Consider the following 23,129-nt stretch of genomic DNA (forward strand, 5'->3'; position numbering starts at 1 on the left):
AATACATAACATATATATACATATAATACATATACATATCATACATATAATACATATACATATCATACATATAGATATAATACATATCATACATATACATATAATACATATCATACATATACATATCATACATATAATACATATACATATAATACATATCATACATATACATATCATACATATACATATCATACATATACATATCATACATATACATATCATACATATAATACATATACATATAATACATATCATACATATACATATAATACATATACATATCATACATATACATATCATACATATAATACATATACATATAATACATATCATACATATACATATAATACATATACATATCATACATATAGATATAATACATATACATATCATACATATAATACATATACATATCATACATATAATACATATAGATATAATACATATACATATCATACATATAATACATATAGATAAAATACATATACATATCATACATATAATACATATAGATAAAATACATATACATATCATACATATAGATATAATACATATCATACATATAATACATATACATATAATACATATCATACATATACATATAATACATATACATATCATACATATAATACATATACATATCATACATATAGATATAATACATATCATACATATACATATAATACATATCATACATATACATATCATACATATAATACATATACATATAATACATATCATACATATACATATCATACATATACATATCATACATATACATATCATACATATACATATCATACATATAGATATAATACATATACATATCATACATATAGATATAATACATATCATACATATACATATCATACATATCATACATATACATATCATACATATAATACATATACATATAATACATATCATACATATACATATAATACATATACATATCATACATATACATATCATACATATAATACATATACATATAATACATATCATACATATACATATCATACATATACATATCATACATATACATATCATACATATACATATCATACATATAGATATAATACATATACATATCATACATATAGATATAATACATATCATACATATCATACATATACATATCATACATATAATACATATACATATCATACATATAGGTGGGATTTGCCTTTACAGTATATGAGTATAGAGTATTCTGTGCAAAGAACATACACAATGCACTGTACACAGACACATATATGATAGTAGGTTTATAGTGTATTTAGTAGGTATATATTTGCTAATGCCCTGTGCCAGCCTTACCCCTAATTTACTAATTTACTAATTAAATGAAATATTCAGAGGTCCCAGGGAGCATTGGCCTATTAAATACAAGTGTATCACAGAATGAAGCAAGTGTGACGCATCCAACCAGCTGTGCCTTTGTGGTGCCGGTCTATAGAGTGCAGGAGCTGGACATATACACACACTAGTGTAGGAACTACAGACACATCATTTATTTATATAGCTCTGTCAAGATACGCAGTGCTTTACTGCAGTTATAGCAAACAGGGAATAAATGGTGGATAACAGACAAGGATTACAGAGTACAATAGGGTTTACAAACTAAAAGGTTAGGGTACAATTGAGCATCATCATCATCATTTATTTATATAGCGCTGTCAAGATACGCAGTGCTTTACTGCAGATGGATAGATGTGCCTTATAACTGGGCGGGTGAAGGAGATGCCCAGGTGCCAATCTTTGGACTCACATAAGAGCAATATGGCAGCTGCCGGGTCAGTTCACGAAATCTGCTGCAAATGCCCGGGGTGGAGGTTACTCAGTTAATAACAGGAGCAGTTCATTCTCACCTTCTGAGGATTTCCAGGAGTTCCAAAGATCCTCCACACTGATCAGCTTGTCCTCTCCATGGAAGGTGTTGTGCTTGGCCGTGGGGTCGTGGTAATTCAGATCTTCCCTGAGAAACTACAAGCGAGAGACCCCAGATGAGACCCCAGAGGAGACCCAGTGTAACTGCAGCCCAGATTATGTGTGAGACAGAATTCACAGTCTCTACTAGAGAAGCCCACCCCTTGTACCTATCACATATATTCCCATGGGGGCTCAGGTATCATTAATTCGGATTTTGGAGGAGTCAGCCAGGAATGCTCAGATGAGGAATTCTTATCCAAACACTAGAGAGTGACAGTGCCCCCTGGTTTAACAGTACAGGTATGGGATCCGCTATCTGGAAACCCATTATCCAGAAAGCTTAAAATTATAGAAAGGCCATTTCCAATAGACTTCGCTTGCACTGCTGTGGCTAATCTATTGGCAATAAACTGCTTCGTTAGCTTTCCTTCTCCATTAAATGTGCCCGAACCATAAAAGCTCACGGCATTCATGGCGTATTCCCCACCTGCGTTTCGTGGAAATCACCTGTTACTGTGCCAATTTACGTAACCCCACCTCATTCTGTGCAGAGGGAAAGAAATCAAAAAGTACCAGTAATGTTTTAAAAGGGTTGTTCACCTTTAAATTAACTGTTAGTATGCTGCAGAGAGGGATATTCTAAAACAATTTGCAATAGGATTTGATTTATTATTATTTGTGGTTTTTGCAGCTTTTTATTCAGCAGCTTTCCAGTTTGCAATATCAGCCGTCTGGTTGCTAGGGTCCAAATTCCCCTAGCAACCATGAACTGATGTGAATAAGAGACCGGAATATGAATAGGAGAGGCCTGAATAGAAAGATGAGGAATAAAAAGTAACAATAACAATACATGTGTAGCCTTACAGAGAGTTTGTTTTTTTAGATGGGGTCAGTGACCCCCATTTCAATTTTGGAAAGATTTAGAAGATGGAGGCAAATAATTACAAAACTATAAAAAAATTAAATAATGAAGACCAATTGAAAAGTTGATTACAATTGGCCATTCTATAACAAACTAAGAGTGATTAAAAGGGGAACCACCCACTTTAAAGAACAAGTCCCAGTAGTTAGTGTGGAGCTGCATTGTGGTGCCCCTGGTTTGCACTGCCTTCCAGTAAATAGAACATGGATTTTATATCTGATACATTAAAGCTGAAATGCCAAGCCCCCAACACACACACTGCTATCAGGAGAATATATATAAATATAATACACAAAAGCCATGAATATCTTGTAAATGATATCCTTATAAACGGTGAGTTGTGATGTCATCAGTTATAAACAGTGAGTTCTGATGTCATTTCTGTCACATGACTCAGTGAAACTTGTGTATTATAATTAATAAATTACCCCCAGTTGTAAAATATGAGGATATTAGAAGTTACCTCTGAGTTCCATGACCTGTATAACTCGGCCTTCGGCCTCGTACTTTTATATGGTCATGAAACTCCTCGGTAACTTATAATATCCTTATATTTTACAAGAGGGGGTACTTTATTCACTATATAATGGAGTCTATGGAAGAGAGTGATGACGTTATTCTGAGCTTTCTGGATAACGGATCACATATTTGTGCAGGGCAACGTGTCTGGCATATTCTCATGAAGTGCCCTGGAGATACAGAACTATTTGGGCAGTGCCCCAGGGCCCCCCACAGACCAGGACATGGGATAAAAGGGAATAAAGGGCAGTTGTGGGGTGTTGCTGCTGCACGGGGGCTTTTTTTGGCCAATGTCACAAGGACCAAGTGTCCCTCCCCCCAGTGTCTTTGCTGCTTCAACTGTTGCTCTATATATATATATTTATATTTATATTTCACCAGGGGAAAGTAAAGTGATAGCTCTTTTCTGCTTTCCTTAAGCTGCCACTTAGACTCCTGACCACGAGTCAGGCAACTATATAAACTATATAATATATAATACACAAAAGCCATGAGTATCTTGTAAATTATATCCTTATAAACGGTGACTAGTGATGTCATCAGTTCTAAACGGTGAGTAGTGATGTCATTTTTGTCACATGACTAACTAAAACTCGTGTAAACTCATGAGGATATTACCTCTGAGTTCCATGACCTGTATATTATATGGTCATGGAACTCCTTTGTGAGTTATAATATCCTTATATTTTACAATAGGGGGTACTTTATTCACTATATACAGCTGGAGTTCATGCCCCGTGTCTGGCATTACGTTTAGAAGGCAACAGTATGAGGCATATGTGGGCACCAGCTGTCAGTCTTGGATAAAGCAAATGCAACTGCCAGCTTATGTGTGCCATGATTTCCACGGGCAGAGGAGAATGACACATAATAGAGAATAAACATTGGGCACAATGAGGAGTTTGGGCAGTGCCAGTCACTCACCTCGTCGCTCTCCTCAACATCTACACTGCCGTTGGCATCATCGTCCATCTGTTTGTGAATACTCCTCACCGCCCCGAAGCTCAGCAGCTCATCCTCATTGTGGCACAGGAGCTTGTCTATCCGACAGAATTCTACAGAACAAAATCACACGGTCACTTCTCCATGTCACTCACCAGTACAGTATTGACTCCCCCAATATAATCCCCCAATTACCAAACCCACAGCTCCTGTAATGCCAGTTTTAAGAATCAGCATTTTAGGGATATGCCAGTTTTAGGAATATGTGCCAGTTTGGGCACTTCCCTAAAACTCTCAATTCCCAGACTGACTTATCCCTAAGCCCCAGACTTACACATTAAAATCATGATTCCTAAAACCGGCACATCCCTAAAATGCAGATTCCTAAAACTGGCACATCCCTAAATTCCTAATTCCTAAAACTGGCACATCCCTGAGTTCATGATTCCTAAAACTGGCACATGCTTAAAATCATGATTCCTAAAACTGGCACATCCCTAAATTCCTGATTCCTAAAAATTGCATATCCCAAAGTTCCTGATTCCTAAAACTGGCACATCCCTAAATTCCCGATTCCTAAAAATGCCACATCCCTAAGTTCCTGGTACCTAAAACTGGCACATCCTTAAAATCCTGATTTCTAAACGAAATGTTCACCCTAAGGGGAAGGGGCAGTTCCCAAAATATCAAATGCCACTGCCCCAAGCACAAGAGCCCAGATCATTGTGATAAACCGAGCCCTGCCCCTAGGGCCGTTTACATTTAGCAGGTTACAGAATAGTCTTTTCTTTGTAACTTTTCCATCAGTGTCCAAGGGGGTCACTGACCCTAGCAACAACATTAATAAAATAGATGTTTTTAAGGTTAATGTTATGATTTACATTTTTCATCCAGGTCTCTCCTATTCATATTTCAGCCTTCTACTGGCTGGTTGCTAAGGTAAACTAGGCCTAGCAACCAGGCAGCTGCTAAAACTGTAAACAGGAGATCTGCTAAACTAAAAGCTAAATAATTAAAAAAACAAATAATCCTGCCATCCTAGTTACCCTTACTTTGTATAACCCCAGCTATAAAGTCTGCTATTTTGTTTAAGTTGACAAAATAAATTATGTATGATGTAGAGAGGGATATTATGAGACAATTTGCAATTGGTTTTCATTTATTATTATTTGTGGTTTTTGACTTATTTAGCTTTTTATTCAGTAGCTCTCCAGTTTGCAGTTTCAGCCGTCTGGTTGCTAGGGTCAAAATTCCCCTAGCAACCATGCACTGATTTGAATAAGAGACTGGAATATGAATAGGAGAGGCCTGAATAGAAAGACGAGTGATAAAAGTGGCAATAACAATACATTTGTAGCCTTATAGAGAGTTTTGTTTTTTTAGATGGGGTCAGTGACCCCCATTTGAAAGCTGGAAAGAGTCAGAAGAAGAAAGCAAATAATTAAAAAACGATAAAAAAAAATTGAAGACTAATTGGAAAGTTACTTAGAATAAGCCATTCTATAACGTACTAAATGTTACTGTAAAGATAAAGCACCCCTTTAAATATATCAGGGAGTATATACAGACCCCAGGCTCAATGCTGGGGGGTCACATCTAACTTTTATCTGATTTTACTTTTTAGCAAATAATTCAGAACCAAAAGTGACCCCTACATGTCTCTTAATGCTGTGACTGACCCCGAGGAAGCTTTGCGGTGTACCCATCACACACAGCCAGGGAAATTACAGGAAAGACAGGTTGTGGGTCGCTGACCCCTAACTGCTGACACCTCACTGTATGAGCGGAAAGAATGCAGGAGAAACTGGAGCACTGGGAGGAATATTCTGGTACCTGCGACAGGGCACAGACTGAGCAGAAAAACTGCTGTAAAGTCATTAAAGTGGCAGATACTTGATAAATAGCAAATATGGACTGATAGGAGTCTCTGCACAGCCCTAATTACTTGTGTCCCTTGTTAGACTAACCAGTTAAAGGGGTTGTTCACCTTTAAATTAACTGTTATTATGATGTACAGAGAGATATTCTGAGATAATTTTCTATTGGTTTTCATTTTTTATTATTGTACTTTTTTGACTTATTTCGTTTTTTATTCAGCAGCTCTCCAGTTTGCAATTTCAGCACTGGTTGCTAGGGTCCAAATTCCCCTAGCAACCATGCACTGATTTAAATAAGAGACTGGAATATGAATAGGAGAGGCCTGAATAGAAAGGTGAGCAATAAAAATTAACAATAACAATACATTTGTAGCCTCACAGAGCATTAGTTTTTTAGATGGGGTCAGTGACCCCCATTTGATGCAGCTCACACACTTCTGCAATGTAACAACACAACAACCTGAGGAACAGTCAACGTTGCACGGGGAATTCCTCACATTATAATTATACTCTGCAATTTAAGGGTCAGGGCACACGCTCTGCACCCCCTACTGTAAATGATAAGGATATTAGAAGTCACTAAGGGGTTGTTCTGTGACCATATAAAGACACAAGGCTGCAGGCTGAGTTATACAGGGAACTCTGAGTATCACTCATGTATTATAAGGGATAATGTACCCCCTACTGTAAATGATAAGGATATTAGAAGTCACATTAACATTGGTTATTTTGGGGAATTATATAATGGATATTTTGAGTTTCCCTCTGGGCTACTGGGGTGATAAAAGCCTGTGGTGGCCTTGGTTGGTACAGATTACAAGTTGCTGTACCATTTCATATATCATTTTGTTCAGCTTTAGTTCCTTAGTTAGAATTCTCATAAATTCAAGTTATACAGAGGAGTTGTGACCCTGTCATATATATAAATTCCAGGAATAAGGGGAAATAAAGACAAAATAATGGATTGATAAAAACTAAGTGTATTCTTCTGAGCACTTTGCACTTTACAAGTATTTTCTATGTTTAGTACAAAAAGGAAATATCTCATAATAAACTGTTGAAAGTAGGAAATAAGTTGAAATTACAGAAGCTCAGAGGAGTCTCTATGTGTGACCAGCAGCCCCCGCCATCGAGGGATTCTTAGAATTGGGTGAGAGCAGCCAGAACGTATCCAGAACAAAGGGTGCATTTGGGCTGTTGGAAGGGAGAGGGGAAGGTGGCAGTTGGATGTTGCACAGAGAAAGTGTCAGGAGGAAGTGTCAGGAGGAAGTGCTGGAGGAAGTGCTGGAGGGAGGAAAGAGAAAGGAGCAGAAGATTAAGTGTCACACTATGTTGCTATGGACAGGTGGAGCCTAAGGAGGTTGGAGAGAGGAGGCTGCAGAGCAAATTTGAAGGGGAAAAAGAGGGGCAGAGATTAGCACGTAAGTGTGCAACAGCTGCACTTCTGTTATAGTCATTAAAGGGAAAGTATTATAGGGAGGCCGGCCACATCAGTGCTCTCACTAAGGAAACAGGAACCAACTGAAGATACAACCCCAAACTCACATCTAAATGCACAAATAATCTACATGTTCCTCTGTGTATTCCACCCAATCAATCCATGGCAAGTACCTCCTCCTGCACCCCAGATCTGCACTCCCACTCCTCCTCCTGCACCCCAGATCTGCACTTCCACTTTTCTTCCTGCACCCCAGATCTGCACTCCCACTACTCTTCCTGCACCCCAGATCTGCACTCCCACTCCTCCTCCTGCACCCCAGACCTGCACTCCCACTACTCTTCCTGCACCCCAGATCTGCACTCCCACTCCTCCTCCTGCACCCCAGATCTGCACTCCCACACCTCTTCCTGCACCCCAGATCTGCACTCCCACACCTCTTCCTGCACCCCAGATCTGCAATCCCACTCCTCCTCCTGCACCCCAGATCTGCACTCCCACTCCTCTTCCTGCACCCCAGATCTGCACTCCCACACCTCTTCCTGCACCCCAGATCTGCACTCCCACACCTCTTCCTGCACCCCAGATCTGCACTCCCACTCCTCCTCCTGCACCCCAGATCTGCACTCCCACTCCTCCTCCTGCACCCCAGATCTGCACTCCCACTCCTCCTCCTGCACCCCAGATCTGCAATCCCACTCCTCTTCCTGCACCCCAGATCTGCACTCCCACACCTCTTCCTGCACCCCAGATCTGCACTCCCACACCTCTTCCTGCACCCCAGATCTGCACTCCCACTCCTCCTCCTGCACCCCAGATCTGCACTCCCACTCCTCTTCCTGCACCCCAGATCTGCACTCATCTTCCGGCACTCCCTCTGCTCCTGCACCCCAGGCTTGCATGCCTACTGTAGCGCAGACGTGTAAATCCATATGGCACGTGTTGGAGCACAGGCCTCTATGAATAATGCTGCCCTGCAGGCCTGTGTGCCAATAAGGGAATTATTTATTAGGCATGGCTGCAGTAGGCTCTTCATTATGGTTCCACCCAGGGCCCCACTTTATTTGCTGCAATTTCCTGGCTGGCAGAGTAATGAGATGAGGCAACAATTGCACCAGAGTCTGTCCTGTGAGGTCTGACATAAGAGAATGCGCTGGTCTCAGCTAGAACTCGGCTGCATGTGACTATTTAAGGTTACGGGCGCAGAACAAACCCAGCAAATTAATGGAAATCTTATGCGCAATCTTTTAATAGCTGAAAGGAAATGACAGGGATTTGGAAGCAGATCATAAATGATGTCAAGATGTTCCAGAATCCGGGAGAGACGCTGCACAAGGAACTGCACAGAGATGGGGGGCACAAGGCGGGTCAAGGAACCAATCATTCTGGGTTTCTATTGCCATCAAAAAATAGTTAAATAACTCAATGAAAAGTTGATGAGTGGAAAAAAGTAGAAAAACTCTGAATTAGAAACTGTGGAGAGCAGCCTGGGCACAATCAGATGGGAGAGAGGCACATTCTGCTTCACTAAATCAACTCACTGAGAATTAATTCACATTAACTCTTTATCAAATACAGTAAATCAGACTTGGCCATTGCTGGGCCTCTAGCTGGTTCTGCTGCTTTAAGCACATTGCCCCAAAGGAAAGTAGCAGGGTAAAGCTTCACATCGAATCGGAAAATCTGCTGATGGGGTCAGTGACCCCCGACAACCACAACATCAGGCTGAAAAGAGACAGAGGGGTAAATTCACTAAGATTCGTAGTTGCGCCAGAGTCCGCTTCACCGCACTTCGCCAGGCGTATTTTCGCCAGCGCTACGCAAATTCACTAAAATCCGAAGTTGCGCTCAGGGGAAACGAAAGGTTGCGAAGTTGCGCTAGTGTTAATTCGTCAAGCAAAGCGAAGTTACGCTAGCGATGGTTAATTTGCATACGGCGCCAAATTGAAGTTACAATGGAGGAATATGTATCATCACTACACAAGCCTGGGAAACCTTCAAAACAGCAAATAAAAGGTTTATTTTGCCCTACACATGTGCCCACTGTATAGTTAAGTTGCCATGAGTCAGGAAATGTAGGGGGGAAGGAGGGGAGCCCCAAAAAATTTTTCAGTCTTTTTCAGCCTATCACCCATAAAAAAAGAAAAAACGCCAGCGTGTTTTGGGACTTAGAATTTTTTTTTAACTTTTTTTGAAGCAATCCCTATCTACTCTATTGCACTTTGCCTGGTCTGAGGAGGCGAAGGAAGTCTGGCGTAAAAGGTAGCGTTCAGAATTCGCACGTTAGTGAATTTGCGTAGTTACGTCCATTGCGCAAATTCGCCAGGCGTAAGGGTGCGAAGTAACACTAGTGAAGTTACGCCAGCGTCCGTTAGTGAATCAGCGAATTAACGAAAATGCCGGATACACAGGGATTGGGGCAGTTCCTCACAGTTAATGTTGGTAGATGGGGGGGGTGATATTAAGGGATGGGGGGGCTCCTGCCTCCGGCCCCAACAAAAACAAAAGATTTACCCACATGAAAAGGCACCAAGATCCTGGGGGGCACCCAGGAATCCACTTCCAATATTCCCATGGCATTTATAAAAACATGTTTGAATTCAAGTATTTTATATTCAGCTCAAATGTGTTTTTTTTTTCCTCTTTCCTCTCCGTGACGTTTCTTTACAAGTCAGTTTTCATCAAGTGTTTGAGAGATGCCTGAAAGGACAATTGTGATTGGTCGGATCCACAGGCACAGGGAAGACCTGGAAGAGCAAAAGGGGCATCAAGAGGCGCAATGAGCATCAGGGGGGAGGCATCCAAAATCCACAGGGGCATCAGGAGACAAAGTTCTCAAATTGGGCAGATTAACTGAGACCTGAACCCACTAGGTAATATTCTGATATTATCTGCCCATACAAACACATCTGATTGGTCAACTTCTAATAAGCAATATATTTATAAATGTGACCCAGTGTTCTTGCCTGACCTACAAACCAATGAGTAGGGTGTTTATATATATATATATATATATATATAGATATATATATATATATATATATATATATATTTATTATCATTCAATTCCTGCTACAAGAACGTAATAACATCAGTTGCCAACACAGTGGATAATACCCTATTACACATTCCCATAAGCATGTGGCAGCGACTAATATATTATAATTATTAATGACTGGATATGTAATTAGCATGAGTATAGTAATAGCATATAGTACAACATGGCATTGTGCCACTGGGACAGAATGTTCTGTTATACAGATAGCTAGAATCTCAGCTGCCATAAAGCAGGACAGGACTGCTGCTTACAATGGGGATCAGATAGGATCTGTGCAGCCACTGGGACAGAATGTTCTGTTATACAGATAGCTAGAATCTCAGCTGCCATAAAGCAGGACAGGACTGCTGCTTACAATGGGGATCAGATAGGATCTGTGCAGCCACTGGGACAGAATGTTCTGTTATACAGATAGCTAGAATCTCAGCTGCCATAAAGCAGGACAGGACTGCTGCTTACAATGTGGATCAGATAGGATCTGTGCAGCCACTGGGACAGAATGTTCTGTTATACAGATAGCTAGAATCTCAGCTGCCATAAAGCAGGACAGGACTGCTGCTTACAATGGGGATCAGATAGGATCTGTGCAGCCACTGGGACAGAATGTTCTGTTATACAGATAGCTAGAATCTCAGCTGCCATAAAGCAGGACAGGACTGCTGCTTACAATGTGGATCAGATAGGATCTGTGCAGCCACTGGGACAGAATGTTCTGTTATACAGATAGCTAGAATCTCAGCTGCCATAAAGCAGGGCACTTCTGTGTCATATTGTTCTATTAAACAAGGACTTGCCCAGTAATGTAGTGGGTGAGAAGTGGAAGGTGTGAGTAAGAACAAGGGCTCATTGTGTGGGGTAGGGGTGCGTGTGTTTGGCATTGGGTGTTGGCTGGAGACATTTTAAATAAAGTAGAATGTGGGTGAAAGATCTCTATAGACTATAGTGTTATGTACCCAGCAGTGAGTTAAAGCCAAGGAACCAAATGTGCCAACATGTATAATAACGTAACAATGACTTGCCCTCAGGTTGGCACATAGTTGGCACAGTGTGTGAGTAAAGATACATTCAGAGACTTAATACATAAAAACATTACATTTTGCTCGACTTGGGGCACAAGGATGTGGATTAATTCTCTCTGTCTCTGTCAATCTCAGTCCGGTTCGTTAGACGCAGGGGCAATTTGCCCGAGTAATTGGCACTACAACGGGAAGCCTAATGAGCTCTGTGGCCAATTGCTGGCGCTCATCATTAGGATTTATTGGAGAGAGCGGGTACAGTCACTGTGAGTGCTGCTTTTATTGGCCCATTAATACTGCCGGTGCTGGGCATCATGCCAGGGTCTGAGACACCAACCCAAGGAGAATAGTGTCCCTATACAGCCGCAACTAAAACCAGAACTATATATATATATATACTGTATATACTGTATACTACCCCTGTATCACACCACTCACACCCTTTCCATACCAGCTGTACCAACCCCATACAATCCAACCCCAGCCACTATGCCCCTTTTCTAAATACAGGTATGGGATCCATTATCCGGAAACCCTTTGTTTAGAAAGCTACTCTGTCATAGACTCCATTATAATCAAATAATCCAAATTTTAAAAAATGATTTCCTTTTTCTGTGTAATAATAAAACAGTCGCTTGTACTTGATCCCAACTAAGATATAATTTATCCTTATTGGAGGCAAAACCAGCCTATTGGGTTTATTTAATATTTATATGATTTTCTAATAGACGTAAGGTATGAAGATCCAAATTACAGAAAGATCCATTATCCGGAAAATTCCAAGTCCCGAGCATTCTGGATAACAGGTCCTGTACCATGAATGTTTTCATCATCAGCAAAGACAGAATCTGGTTTCCTTCCATTTATAAACGGCTCCTCCACCCAAAAACGACTCTTTGCTGAGAATGACATTTGCTTCTATTATGTAACTGCCAATATTGATTACAAGAATTGCTATTGGAAGCAGTATCTGTCTGGCTAAATATATATTCTCTGCACTGCTTGCTCCGACTCCTGAAACAATGTAGCAGAAGCCTCAGATTGACAACCTGGGAGGAGGTTGCGGAGATGAGAATGGGATAAACAAACCCTTTCAGCAGTCGTTCAGTTTCTAAATGACTTTGAACCCGATGTTGATCAGAATTGGCTTGTGGGTGTCGGCAAACAGTTTTTTGGGTAAAGTTCCCATTTCAGATTTAATAAAAAGACGTAACACAATCTTATTCCCAAACAAACTGGGACACGGTGTGAAATGTACATTTATGGCACAGTCTGTAAATCAGTGAAACCAGAGAACAAAGATCCAACGTTTTATTGTTTTCTGAAATTTATTGTCTCATTTTGAATTTGGTGCCAAAATGTAAAAGTGCAAAGAATTTGCATCATTTAAAGTACATCATATCATTAAAGGGATAGTTTGCCTTTCAGTTAACTTTTAGTATGTTTTACAGTGGCTGATTGGATGAAACGTTTCAATTTGTCTTCATTATTTATGTTATAGATTTTTAATTATCTCTAATCCTTTCCAGCTTTATAAACTGGGGGTCACTGACCCCATCTAAAAAAACACAAATACTCTGTAAGGCTGCAAATGTATTGTTATTGCTACTTTTATTACTTATTTCTTGATTCAGGCCTCTCCTATTCATATTCCAGTCTCTTATTCAAATCAATGCCTGGTTTCTAGGGTAATTCAGACCCTAGCAACCAGATGGCTGAAATTGCAAACTGGAGAGCTGCTAAATAAAAAGCTAAATAACTAAGAAACAACAAATGATAAAAAATAAAAACCAATACATTGTCTCAGAATGTCAGTCTCTACATCATACTAACGGTTAATTTAAAGGTGAACAGCCCCTTTAAAGGGAATTTTTTTGCCTTTTTAAAAGGAAACCTAATTCTGAGTAACTTTGCAATATACATTAATTACAAATGCTCTATGTTATAAGTTGTGTGTATATGTATTGCTACTAAAAGCAGCGTCTGTCCCTGTCTATTCCCTGCACTGCTGGTTCAGACTGTTGATACAATGTAAGACAAGGAAGCTGATAAACAGACCTGATTTTGCTGCTGGGGAAACTAAAACTTTTGCTACATTTTATAATATATAACAAGCGGGAGTTGAGCAATTAATAACTTTTAAAGGAGAAGGAAAGCTACGGAGGCAGTTTATTGCCAATAGATTAGCCACAATAGTGCAAGCTATAACACTATATTTATTCTGTAGAATGCTTTACCATACCTGAGTAAATAGCTCTAGAAGCTCTTTGTGTGTTTAGGATAGCAGCTGCCATATTAGATTGGTGTGACATCACTTCCTGCCTGAGTCTCTCTGGGCTCAGATTACAGCAGGGAGAGGAGCAAACTGAGCATGCTCAAGCCCTAGCCCTGGAGGTTTAAGCTGAAAACAGTTAGTCTGATAGAGAAGCCCATGAGTACACAATAGAAGGAAAGAAATGTGCTGTTTGACAGAGGACTCAGAGCAGCATTACTTTGAGGGGTTACTGGTGTATTTATATAGATCTTTCTGATATACTGTACATTACTTACTTTTAGCCTTTCCTTCTCCTTTAATGCTCTAACCTGATGCCAAGGAGAGAACCCATGAAAAGAGATCCGTCTCTTTTGCTCCTAGGGAGGGGTCCCCAGTCAGTAGAGGTTTCACCTGAGATCAACAGAAGAAGCAATAGGACAGCTCCCGCTCATGAACTAAATCTATGAATGTGAGCAAAGCCTGTGCCCCTACATCTCATATGCAGAACAATAAAGAGCTGCAGATAATTCAGTAGTGACAGATCTCATGGGCACATTCATATAAAGAACAAACGTTTCCCCAAGAGGCAGAAGTTTGGGGTGACAGTGAGTCACAGTTAAACACCCCCAGCTGAATTACTGGCCACAAAAACAGCCACTTTCCAAACATCAGCGAAAAGTGCCGAGTGCAACACAGCGAGTCCCCGTTTAAAGGGAAAACTAATTGGCCTCTGTATAAAGAGGAGACGACCGTCCTGGGGCCCATAATCCCTCAGCACAGGGAGCTGTATAAATTCTCTAATAACACTTAATTATCACAACCAGTTCTGCCTTCACATAACTATAAATGGTAAAAAGCCTCCAAAGCTCATTCCCAGAGATCAAGCAGAAACACAAATTAACTAGAGAACTCGTTCATCCCCAGCACTGCCACTTATACTGAAACCCACCCAGAAGAACAATCAGCCATTCCAAGAGGGACCTTAGATTGTAAGCTCACTGGGGCAGGGACTGATGGGAATGTGATAGGGACCTTAGATTGTAAGCTCACTGGAGCAGGGACTGATGGGAATGTGATAAAGACTGTAGAGTGTAAGCTCCACTAGGACAGGGACTAATAGGAATGTGATAGGGACCTTAGATTGTAAGCTCACTGGGGCAGGGGCTGATGTGAATGTGATACGGACCTTAGATTGTAAACTCACTGGAGCAAGTACTGATGGGGATGTGATACAGACCTTAGATTGTAAGCTCACTGGGGCAGGGGCTGATGTGAATGTGATAGGGACCTTAGACTGTAAGCTCACTGGAGCAAGTACTGATGGGGATGTGATAGGGACCTTAGATTGTAAGCTCACTGGAGCAAGGTCTGATAGGAATGTGATAGGGACCTTAGATTGCAAACTGCATTATCCAAGTTCTATAGTTTTGGTTCCATAATCCTGAGGGTCAATGGAGATGAGATTTGGGGGTGAGTGGGGTACCTGGCTGGTCAGCACAGACATGACTGAGCAGTGACTGACACGTTCTCCCCAGTGGAGTAGTCACAGGCCACACACATGCACATATATATATATATATATATACACACACACATATACACACATATGTATCACTGCGGCCCAGAGCAATGCCCAATATCATATTAATTACACAACCACACTAATAATCAATGCTGCCTGAGAAGCTATCTAACACGGGGTGCTGTGTACCTAAAAGGCAAAGAATATATGTTGGGGTACCTACAAAGCAGAGAATGTATGTTGGGGGTACCTACAATGCAGAGAATGTATATTGGGGTACCTACAAAGCTGAGAATGTATGTTGGGGGACCTACAAAGCAGAGAATGTATGTTGGGGGACCTACAAAGCAGAGAATGTATATTGGGGTACCTACAAAACAGAGAATGTATATTAGGGTACCTACAAAGAAGAGAATGTATGTTGGGAGACTACAAAGCAGAGAATGTATGTTGGGGTACCTACAATGCAGAGAATATATATTGGGGTACCTACAAAGCAGAGAATGTATGTTGGGGGACCTACAAAGCAGAAAATGTATGTTGGGGAATCTACAAAGCAGAGAATGTATGTTGGGGGACCTACAATGCAGAGAATGTATATCGGGGTGCCTACAATGCAGAGAATGTATATCGGGGGACCTACAAAGCAGAGAATGTATATTGGGGTACCTACAAAGCAGAGAATGTATGTTGGGGTACCTACAAAGAAGAGAATGTATGTTGGGGTACCTACAAAGAAGAGAATGTATGTTGGGGTACCTACAAAGAAGAGAATGTATGTTGGGGTACCTACAAAGAAGAGAATGTATGTTGTGGTACCTACAAGGCAAAGAATGTTTGCTGGGGGACCTACAAAGCAGAGAATGTATGTTGGGGGACCTACAAAGCAGAGAATGTATGTTGGGGTACCTACAAAGAAGAGAATGTATGTTGGGGTACCTACAAAGAAGAGAATGTATGTTGGGGTACCTACAAGGCAAAGAATGTTTGTTGGGGTACCTAAAAAGAAGAGAATGTATGTTGGGGTACCTACAAGGCAAAGAATGTATGTTGGGGTACCTACAAAGCAGAGAATGTATGTTGGGGTACCTCCAAAGAAGAGAATGTATGTTGGGGTACCTACAAAGAAGAGAATGTATGTTGGGGTACCTACAAGGCAAAGAATGTTTGTTGGGGTACCTAAAAAGAAGAGAATGTATGTTGGGGTACCTACAAGGCAAAGAATGTATGTTGGGGTAACTACAAAGAAGAGAATGTATGTTGGGGTACCTACAAAGAAGAGAATGTATGTTGGGGTACCTACAAGGCAAAGAATGTATGTTGGGCGACCTACAAAGAAGAGAATGTATGTTGGGGTACCTACAAAGAAGAGAATGTATGTTGGGGTACCTACAAAGAAGAGAATGTATGTTGGGGTACCTACAAAGAAGAGAATGTATGTTGGGGGTACCTACAAGGCAAAGAATGTATGTTGGGGTACTTACAAGGCAAAGAATGTATGTTGGGGTACTTACAAGGCAAAGAATGTATGTTGGGGGTACCTACAAGGCAGAGAATGTATGTTGGGGTACTTACAGCACAGAGAACACGTTCCCCAGCAGAACAGAGGATTCCTGTGTATTAATGAACATAATGAACTTTTTCTTCCCAGTGAGAATTTCTTGGCCAGAGGAGCAGAAAACAATGAGTAAATATTTGTATCGCCGGGAGATTTTTATTCTGTTTCCAGGACAAACTACAAATAGAGGAACAGTGGAAACTGGCGGAAAAACTCATGGAAAATTGCCCAAATGATCTCCCCGGGGGGATTTAACCCTCACGTGCCCATTATATACCCCAAGCCTGGTAGCGACACCCCAATAACATGCAGGGTAATTCCATAATAGAACAGTCTAGCCCATCCATCCCTAAACCCTCCAGTTGCTGAACTACAACTCCCAGCATCCTCGGCCAGGATCAGCTACTCAGTCCTCGCCCATCAGCCCAGACAGGGGAAATGTGAGGCTTTATCTGTCCCAAGCTGTCACTTACACATCAACTCCTCTCTCATATAAATATATGTACAGCTGGGACGTCACAGGTTCTTTATTCTCCGTATAACAAGCTGGTGACGCCCACGGAGGAGTAACCCCCAGGTATTTATACTGGAGATAAGATCACTCCCTGCCAGCAAATAAACACAGTGAGAGGCTTAGGAGCAGCTCTATGGATTCAACTGCCTTGTGTTTACTGGGCCTTATTGGCCTGATCTCTCCTCTCACATCTATTTACACCCGACTCTTATACCTTATACCTGTCTGGCCTGTCCAACATGTGAGACCTAAATTCTACTACTGTTGGGCAACACCACAGAGCTCCCTGACCCTCAGTGACTTCTAATATCCTTATCATTTACAGTAGGGGGTACATGATCCCTTATAATACATGAGTGATACTCAGAGTTCCCTGTATAACTCAGCCTGCAGCCTTGTGCCTTTATACGGTCACAGAACAACCCCTCAGTGACTTCTAATATCCTTATCATTTACAGTAGGGGGTACATTATCCCTTATAATACATGAGTGATACTCAGAGTTCCCTGTATAATTCAGCCTGCAGCCTTGTGCCTTTATATGGTCACAGAACAACCCCTCTGTGACTTCTAATATCCTTATCATTTACAGTAGGGGGTACATTATCCCTTATAATACATGAGTGATACTCAGAGTTCCCTGTATAACTCAGCCTGCAGCCTTGTGCCTTTATATGGTCACAGAACAACCCCTCAGTGACTTCTAATATCCTTATCATTTACAGTAGGGGGTACATTATCCCTTATAATACATGAGTGATACTCAGAGTTCCCTGTATAATTCAGCCTGCAGCCTTGTGCCTTTATATGGTCACAGAACAACCCCTCTGTGACTTCTAATATCCTTATCATTTACAGTAGGGGGTACATTATCCCTTATAATACATGAGTGATACTCAGAGTTCCCTGTATAACTCAGCCTGCAGCCTTGTGCCTTTATATGGTCACAGAACAACCCCTCAGTGACTTCTAATATCCTTATCATTTACAGTAGGGGGTACATTATTCTAGATATAAAATAGAACCCAAATGGAAAATCTGGTCCAACTTCTAGAAATTGCCTCATATTTCTCTAATTCAAACAAATGCCCGGTTGCTAGGATAAATAAGACCCTAGCAACCAGATAGCTGCTATAATACCTGGAGTTATAACTGGATTATCTCTCTGTACATCAAACAAAGTTAATTCAAAAGTGAACAAGATGTTGATCCAACTTAAACATTCATCTCATGTCTTTTTTTATTCAAGTTACAGTTCAGCACAACCATTCAGTCAGTAGCTGCAGTAAAACAAAGGAGAGCAACATTAAGAGTGGTTGCTATGAGTGAATACTACCTAGTAACAGTTACAGAATTTTGCCCATTTTCCCTGGGTCTCCAAAATGACAAGTAAAAGAATAGGGAGCATTTCCCAACATCAGCGGCTCCATCACTGGTATATTTCCCATAGGCATTTAACCCCTACATGTCTGTGGATACAGTCTCCATAAAGTACACAACGTGCCTGGGAATGGCAACCTTTATATCTAAACAATTTCACCACTTCCTATTTAAAGGGGCAGTTCCCCTTTAAATTACCATTTAGTATGACGTAGCCATTGATATTGAGACAATTTGCACTTGGTCTTTATTTTTAATTTTGCATGGGTTTATTTTTGAGTTTATCGAGAGTTGAGCTCTCTAGGTATTTCTGCAGCTATCTGTTTGCCAGGACCTTATTTAAACGAACAATAACAAACAGATTGTGGCCTCACAGATCAATCATTTTGGGCCGTTGGGGGGTCAGTGACTCCCTTCTCCCATTTAAAAGCTGGAAAGAGGCAGAAGGGGAAGGCTAATTATTCAAAAGCTATAAAAAAAAAAAAAAAAAGAGATAATGAAGACCAATCGCAAAGTTGGTAGGAATAGGGCATTCTATATAATACTAAAAGTTACCTTAAATAACTAAACCCCCCTGTACTGTGCACAGCCCTGTGTCTTTTAGTCCTATTTCAGACACAATGAAAAAAAACAAATAATGCAATGAAGACCAATTGCAAATACGGTACATATTAAATACTGTGGTCTATGGCAAAAAGTGAACTTCCCCTTTAATGGAAGCTGATGTGGCGACATATTCAGCAAGTAGTTCCTCCGACACCACAAATGTGATGCACACGGTGCCAAATTGTGTCGTGGAAGAGCCGCAAACATGATCCTGTCGCTCCAACAATAATAAGCCCAAAGTACTAGACTCCGAGCCTTTAACTTTCTCTTCCCTGAACACATTCCAAGCCCCCGGGTCCCTGGCAGTTAATCCTGAGCCGACATTCCAGCTGCACTTAACCCCCAAACACACAGCCGCCATTAACCCACACTTACCCTTCACCCCCTATTATTATATTATTATTATTATATTATTATTATTATATTATTATTATTATATTATTTTATTATTATATTATATTATTATTATTATGGGAGTAACAGTGACTCAGTGAGTTTCCTCTAATAGTGGAGATAATACGCACATATTGTATATACACCAGTGCACTATCCCACTAACATGCGACTAATGAATAAAGTGCCACGTTACAGGGCACAGTCCCATGAGACCCAACCAAATGGAATTAAATGAGATTTAAAGGGACACGTCTCCTAAATCCGACAGGTCCCCCTCCCTGGCACCTGTGTGAGACCACTGATCCTTCATAAGTCAAACCAATGACCTTCCAGGATCCAGAAGGAGATGCCACAGAGCCGTGTGGGCAGAGAGGTGCCACCCAACATGTACCCGCTGCATTTCTACTTACTACGCACACAGCCATTAGATACAAGGGGAAATTCCCCTTCAACGTTTAGCAAAAGTTGCACAGTGGTTCTATGAAACGATTGGCTCTTTACTCTGCTGTGATCTGGATTTGAATTTAACCCTTTGTTCTTCAGTTCTCTGCCCCTTTACACTGGTTTGTGAGGTCACTGGCCCAATCATTTATATTGCAACACACTAAATGATATAAACGGGCTCTTTATAAACAGAAACCGAATGCAGTTACTGCACTGCCAGAAATGCTCGTGTCACTTCACTGCACCGTGACTATGGGACAGCAGCATACACATCAGTAATAAGTATGTGACCAGCACTGGAATCAGCACCAGGTCTGGACTGGGATTCAGAATAGGTCCTGTCACCAGTTCAGCTACACAGGCCAAAATAGCAGAGTCATGGGCACAGGTACAGGAGTAAACCCAGCAGCAGAGTCATCGGCACAGGTACAGGAGTAAACCCAGCAATTATGGGCACAGGTACAGGAGTAAACCCAGCAGCAGAGTCATGGGCACAGGTACAGGAGTAAACCCAGCAGCAGAGTCATGGGCACAGGTACAGGAGTAAACCCAGCAATTATGGGCACAGGTACAGGAGTAAACCCAGCAGAGTCATGGGCACAGGTACAGGAGTAAACCCAGCAATTATGGGCACAGGTACAGGAGTAAACCCAGCAGAGTCATGGGCACAGGTACAGGAGTAAACCCAGCAATTATGGGCACAGGTACAGGAGTAAACCCAGCAGAGTCATGGGCACAGGTACAGGAGTAAACCCAGCAATTATGGGCACAGGTACAGGAGTAAACCCAGCAATTATGGGCACAGGTACAGGAGTAAACCCAGCAGCAGAGTCATGGGCACAGGTACAGGAGTAAACCCAGCAGCAGAGTCATGGGCACAGGTACAGGAGTAAACCCAGCAATTATGGGCACAGGTACAGGAGTAAACCCAGCAGAGTCATGGGCACAGGTACAGGAGTAAACCCAGCAATTATGGGCACAGGTACAGGAGTAAACCCAGCAGAGTCATGGGCACAGGTACAGGAGTAAACCCAGCAATTATGGGCAGAGGTACAGGAGTAAACCCAGCAGAGTCATGGGCACAGGTACAGGAGCAAACCCAGCAATTATGGGCACAGGTACAGGAGTAGACCCAGCAGAGTCATGGGCACAGGTACAGGAGTAAACCCAGCAATTATGGGCACAGGTACAGGAGTAAACCCAGCAATTATGGGCACAGGTACAGGAGTAAACCCAGCAGCAGAGTCATGGGCACAGGTACAGGAGTAAACCCAGCAGCAGAGTCATGGGCACAGGTACAGGAGTAAAACCCAGCAATTATGGGCACAGGTACAGGAGTAAACCCAGCAGAGTCATGGGCACAGGTACAGGAGTAAACCCAGCAATTATGGGCACAGGTACAGGAGTAAACCCAGCAGAGTCATGGGCACAGGTACAGGAGTAAACCCAGCAATTATGGGCAGAGGTACAGGAGTAAACCCAGCAGAGTCATGGGCACAGGTACAGGAGTAAACCCAGCAGAGTCATGGGCACAGGTACAGGAGTAAACCCAGAAATTATGGGCACAGGTACAGGAGTAGACCCAGCAGCAGAGTCATGGGCACAGGTACAGGAGTAAACCCAGCAGCAGAGTCATAGACACAGGTACAGGAGTAGACCCAGCAGCAGAGTCATGGGCAATGGTATAAGAGCAGAGTGACAGCATTAGGTTTGGGTTTGAGAATAGTCCAATGAGGCGAGTGAATAGTGTGTGAGGCATCAGCCAATAGAGAGACATATAGAGACAGATGTAAATCAGGAGTAACACGGATACAAGTATAAGATCTGGCAGGTGCAGCCCCATGTTATTTCCCATGATCCCCAGTAGGAGGGGACAGACACATCAATGAATAAATACTGATCTATCAATGAACAGGTACCGACCGCTCAGCATACGATCCTCCTCGGTACTTTCCGTGGGGCTCTCGGGCCGGCTCGGCTGCAGAAAAGAAGCGCACAAAGCCCACAGCAGAGTCCGGCACCACCGCATCCCGCCCCGCACTCCCGATCTTCCTAATCCAGTCCCGGGTCGCTGTTTAAAAGTCCCGCAGCGCAGATAATAACGTCTGACTCCAGAGCTGCTGCTGCCAGTTCCTAGTGGCGACTCCGCCTCCCCTGACGTCAGTCGCACGTGACCGGCCGCGTCACTGTAACGTTGGAAATAAAGGAGAACTAAAAGCGAGAGTTGAGGGAGTCAGTGTGTGTCAGGCGTTACTGTCACTATTTAGAGAGTTTTGTGCAGGTTGGACGTTGAATTACGAATTGAAACTGACGGTTTAATCGCACAGAAGCACAAACAGCTCTGCCCTAAAGACCCACCATTACCAATACAATCTCTGAGTTATACACAGAGCTGTCGCTTCTTTCCCTTCCTCCCATGTGACCACGCCCCTTTCTGTGGCCACACCCCCTAATTACCATGTTCATTTTACAAAATTTGGCAGGTTATGAAAGATTGAAAATATTTCTCCTTATCTAAACTGTGTTTTTGTGTCTCAAAATTGTTACAAAGTATCTTATTTGCACCTGTTAGCTGTTCTGGGCTCTCTGCCAAAAGCCAATTAAGTGAGAAACTTTGTTTCTTTTTCTGGCTGTTCAGTGCAGAGAAAAGAGGGACTTTCCAGTACAAATGAGGGACTGCGGGTTGAGCTGTCAAAAGAGGGACTGTCCCTCGGAAAAAGGGACAGTTGGGATGTATGAATAATCTGCCGCA

General features: G+C 41.8%; 1 protein-coding gene across 1 annotated transcript in view; it reads right to left on the reverse strand.

The window, feature by feature from the left end:
- stim1.S (stromal interaction molecule 1 S homeolog) overlaps positions 1–22,613 on the reverse strand; it is a 42,113-nt gene extending 19,500 nt beyond the window's left edge. The window contains 3 exon segments of the mRNA XM_041584672.1: positions 1,872–1,986; positions 4,298–4,428; positions 22,301–22,613. Of these exon segments, the coding sequence (XP_041440606.1) occupies positions 1,872–1,986; positions 4,298–4,428; positions 22,301–22,406 (352 nt within the window). The 5' untranslated portion in view covers positions 22,407–22,613.
- Between the last annotated feature and the right edge of the window lie 516 nt (positions 22,614–23,129).

Source organism: Xenopus laevis, chromosome 2S (assembly GCF_017654675.1).
Source record: "Xenopus laevis strain J_2021 chromosome 2S, Xenopus_laevis_v10.1, whole genome shotgun sequence".
In the NCBI taxonomy this organism is placed as follows: Eukaryota; Metazoa; Chordata; class Amphibia; order Anura; family Pipidae; genus Xenopus; species Xenopus laevis.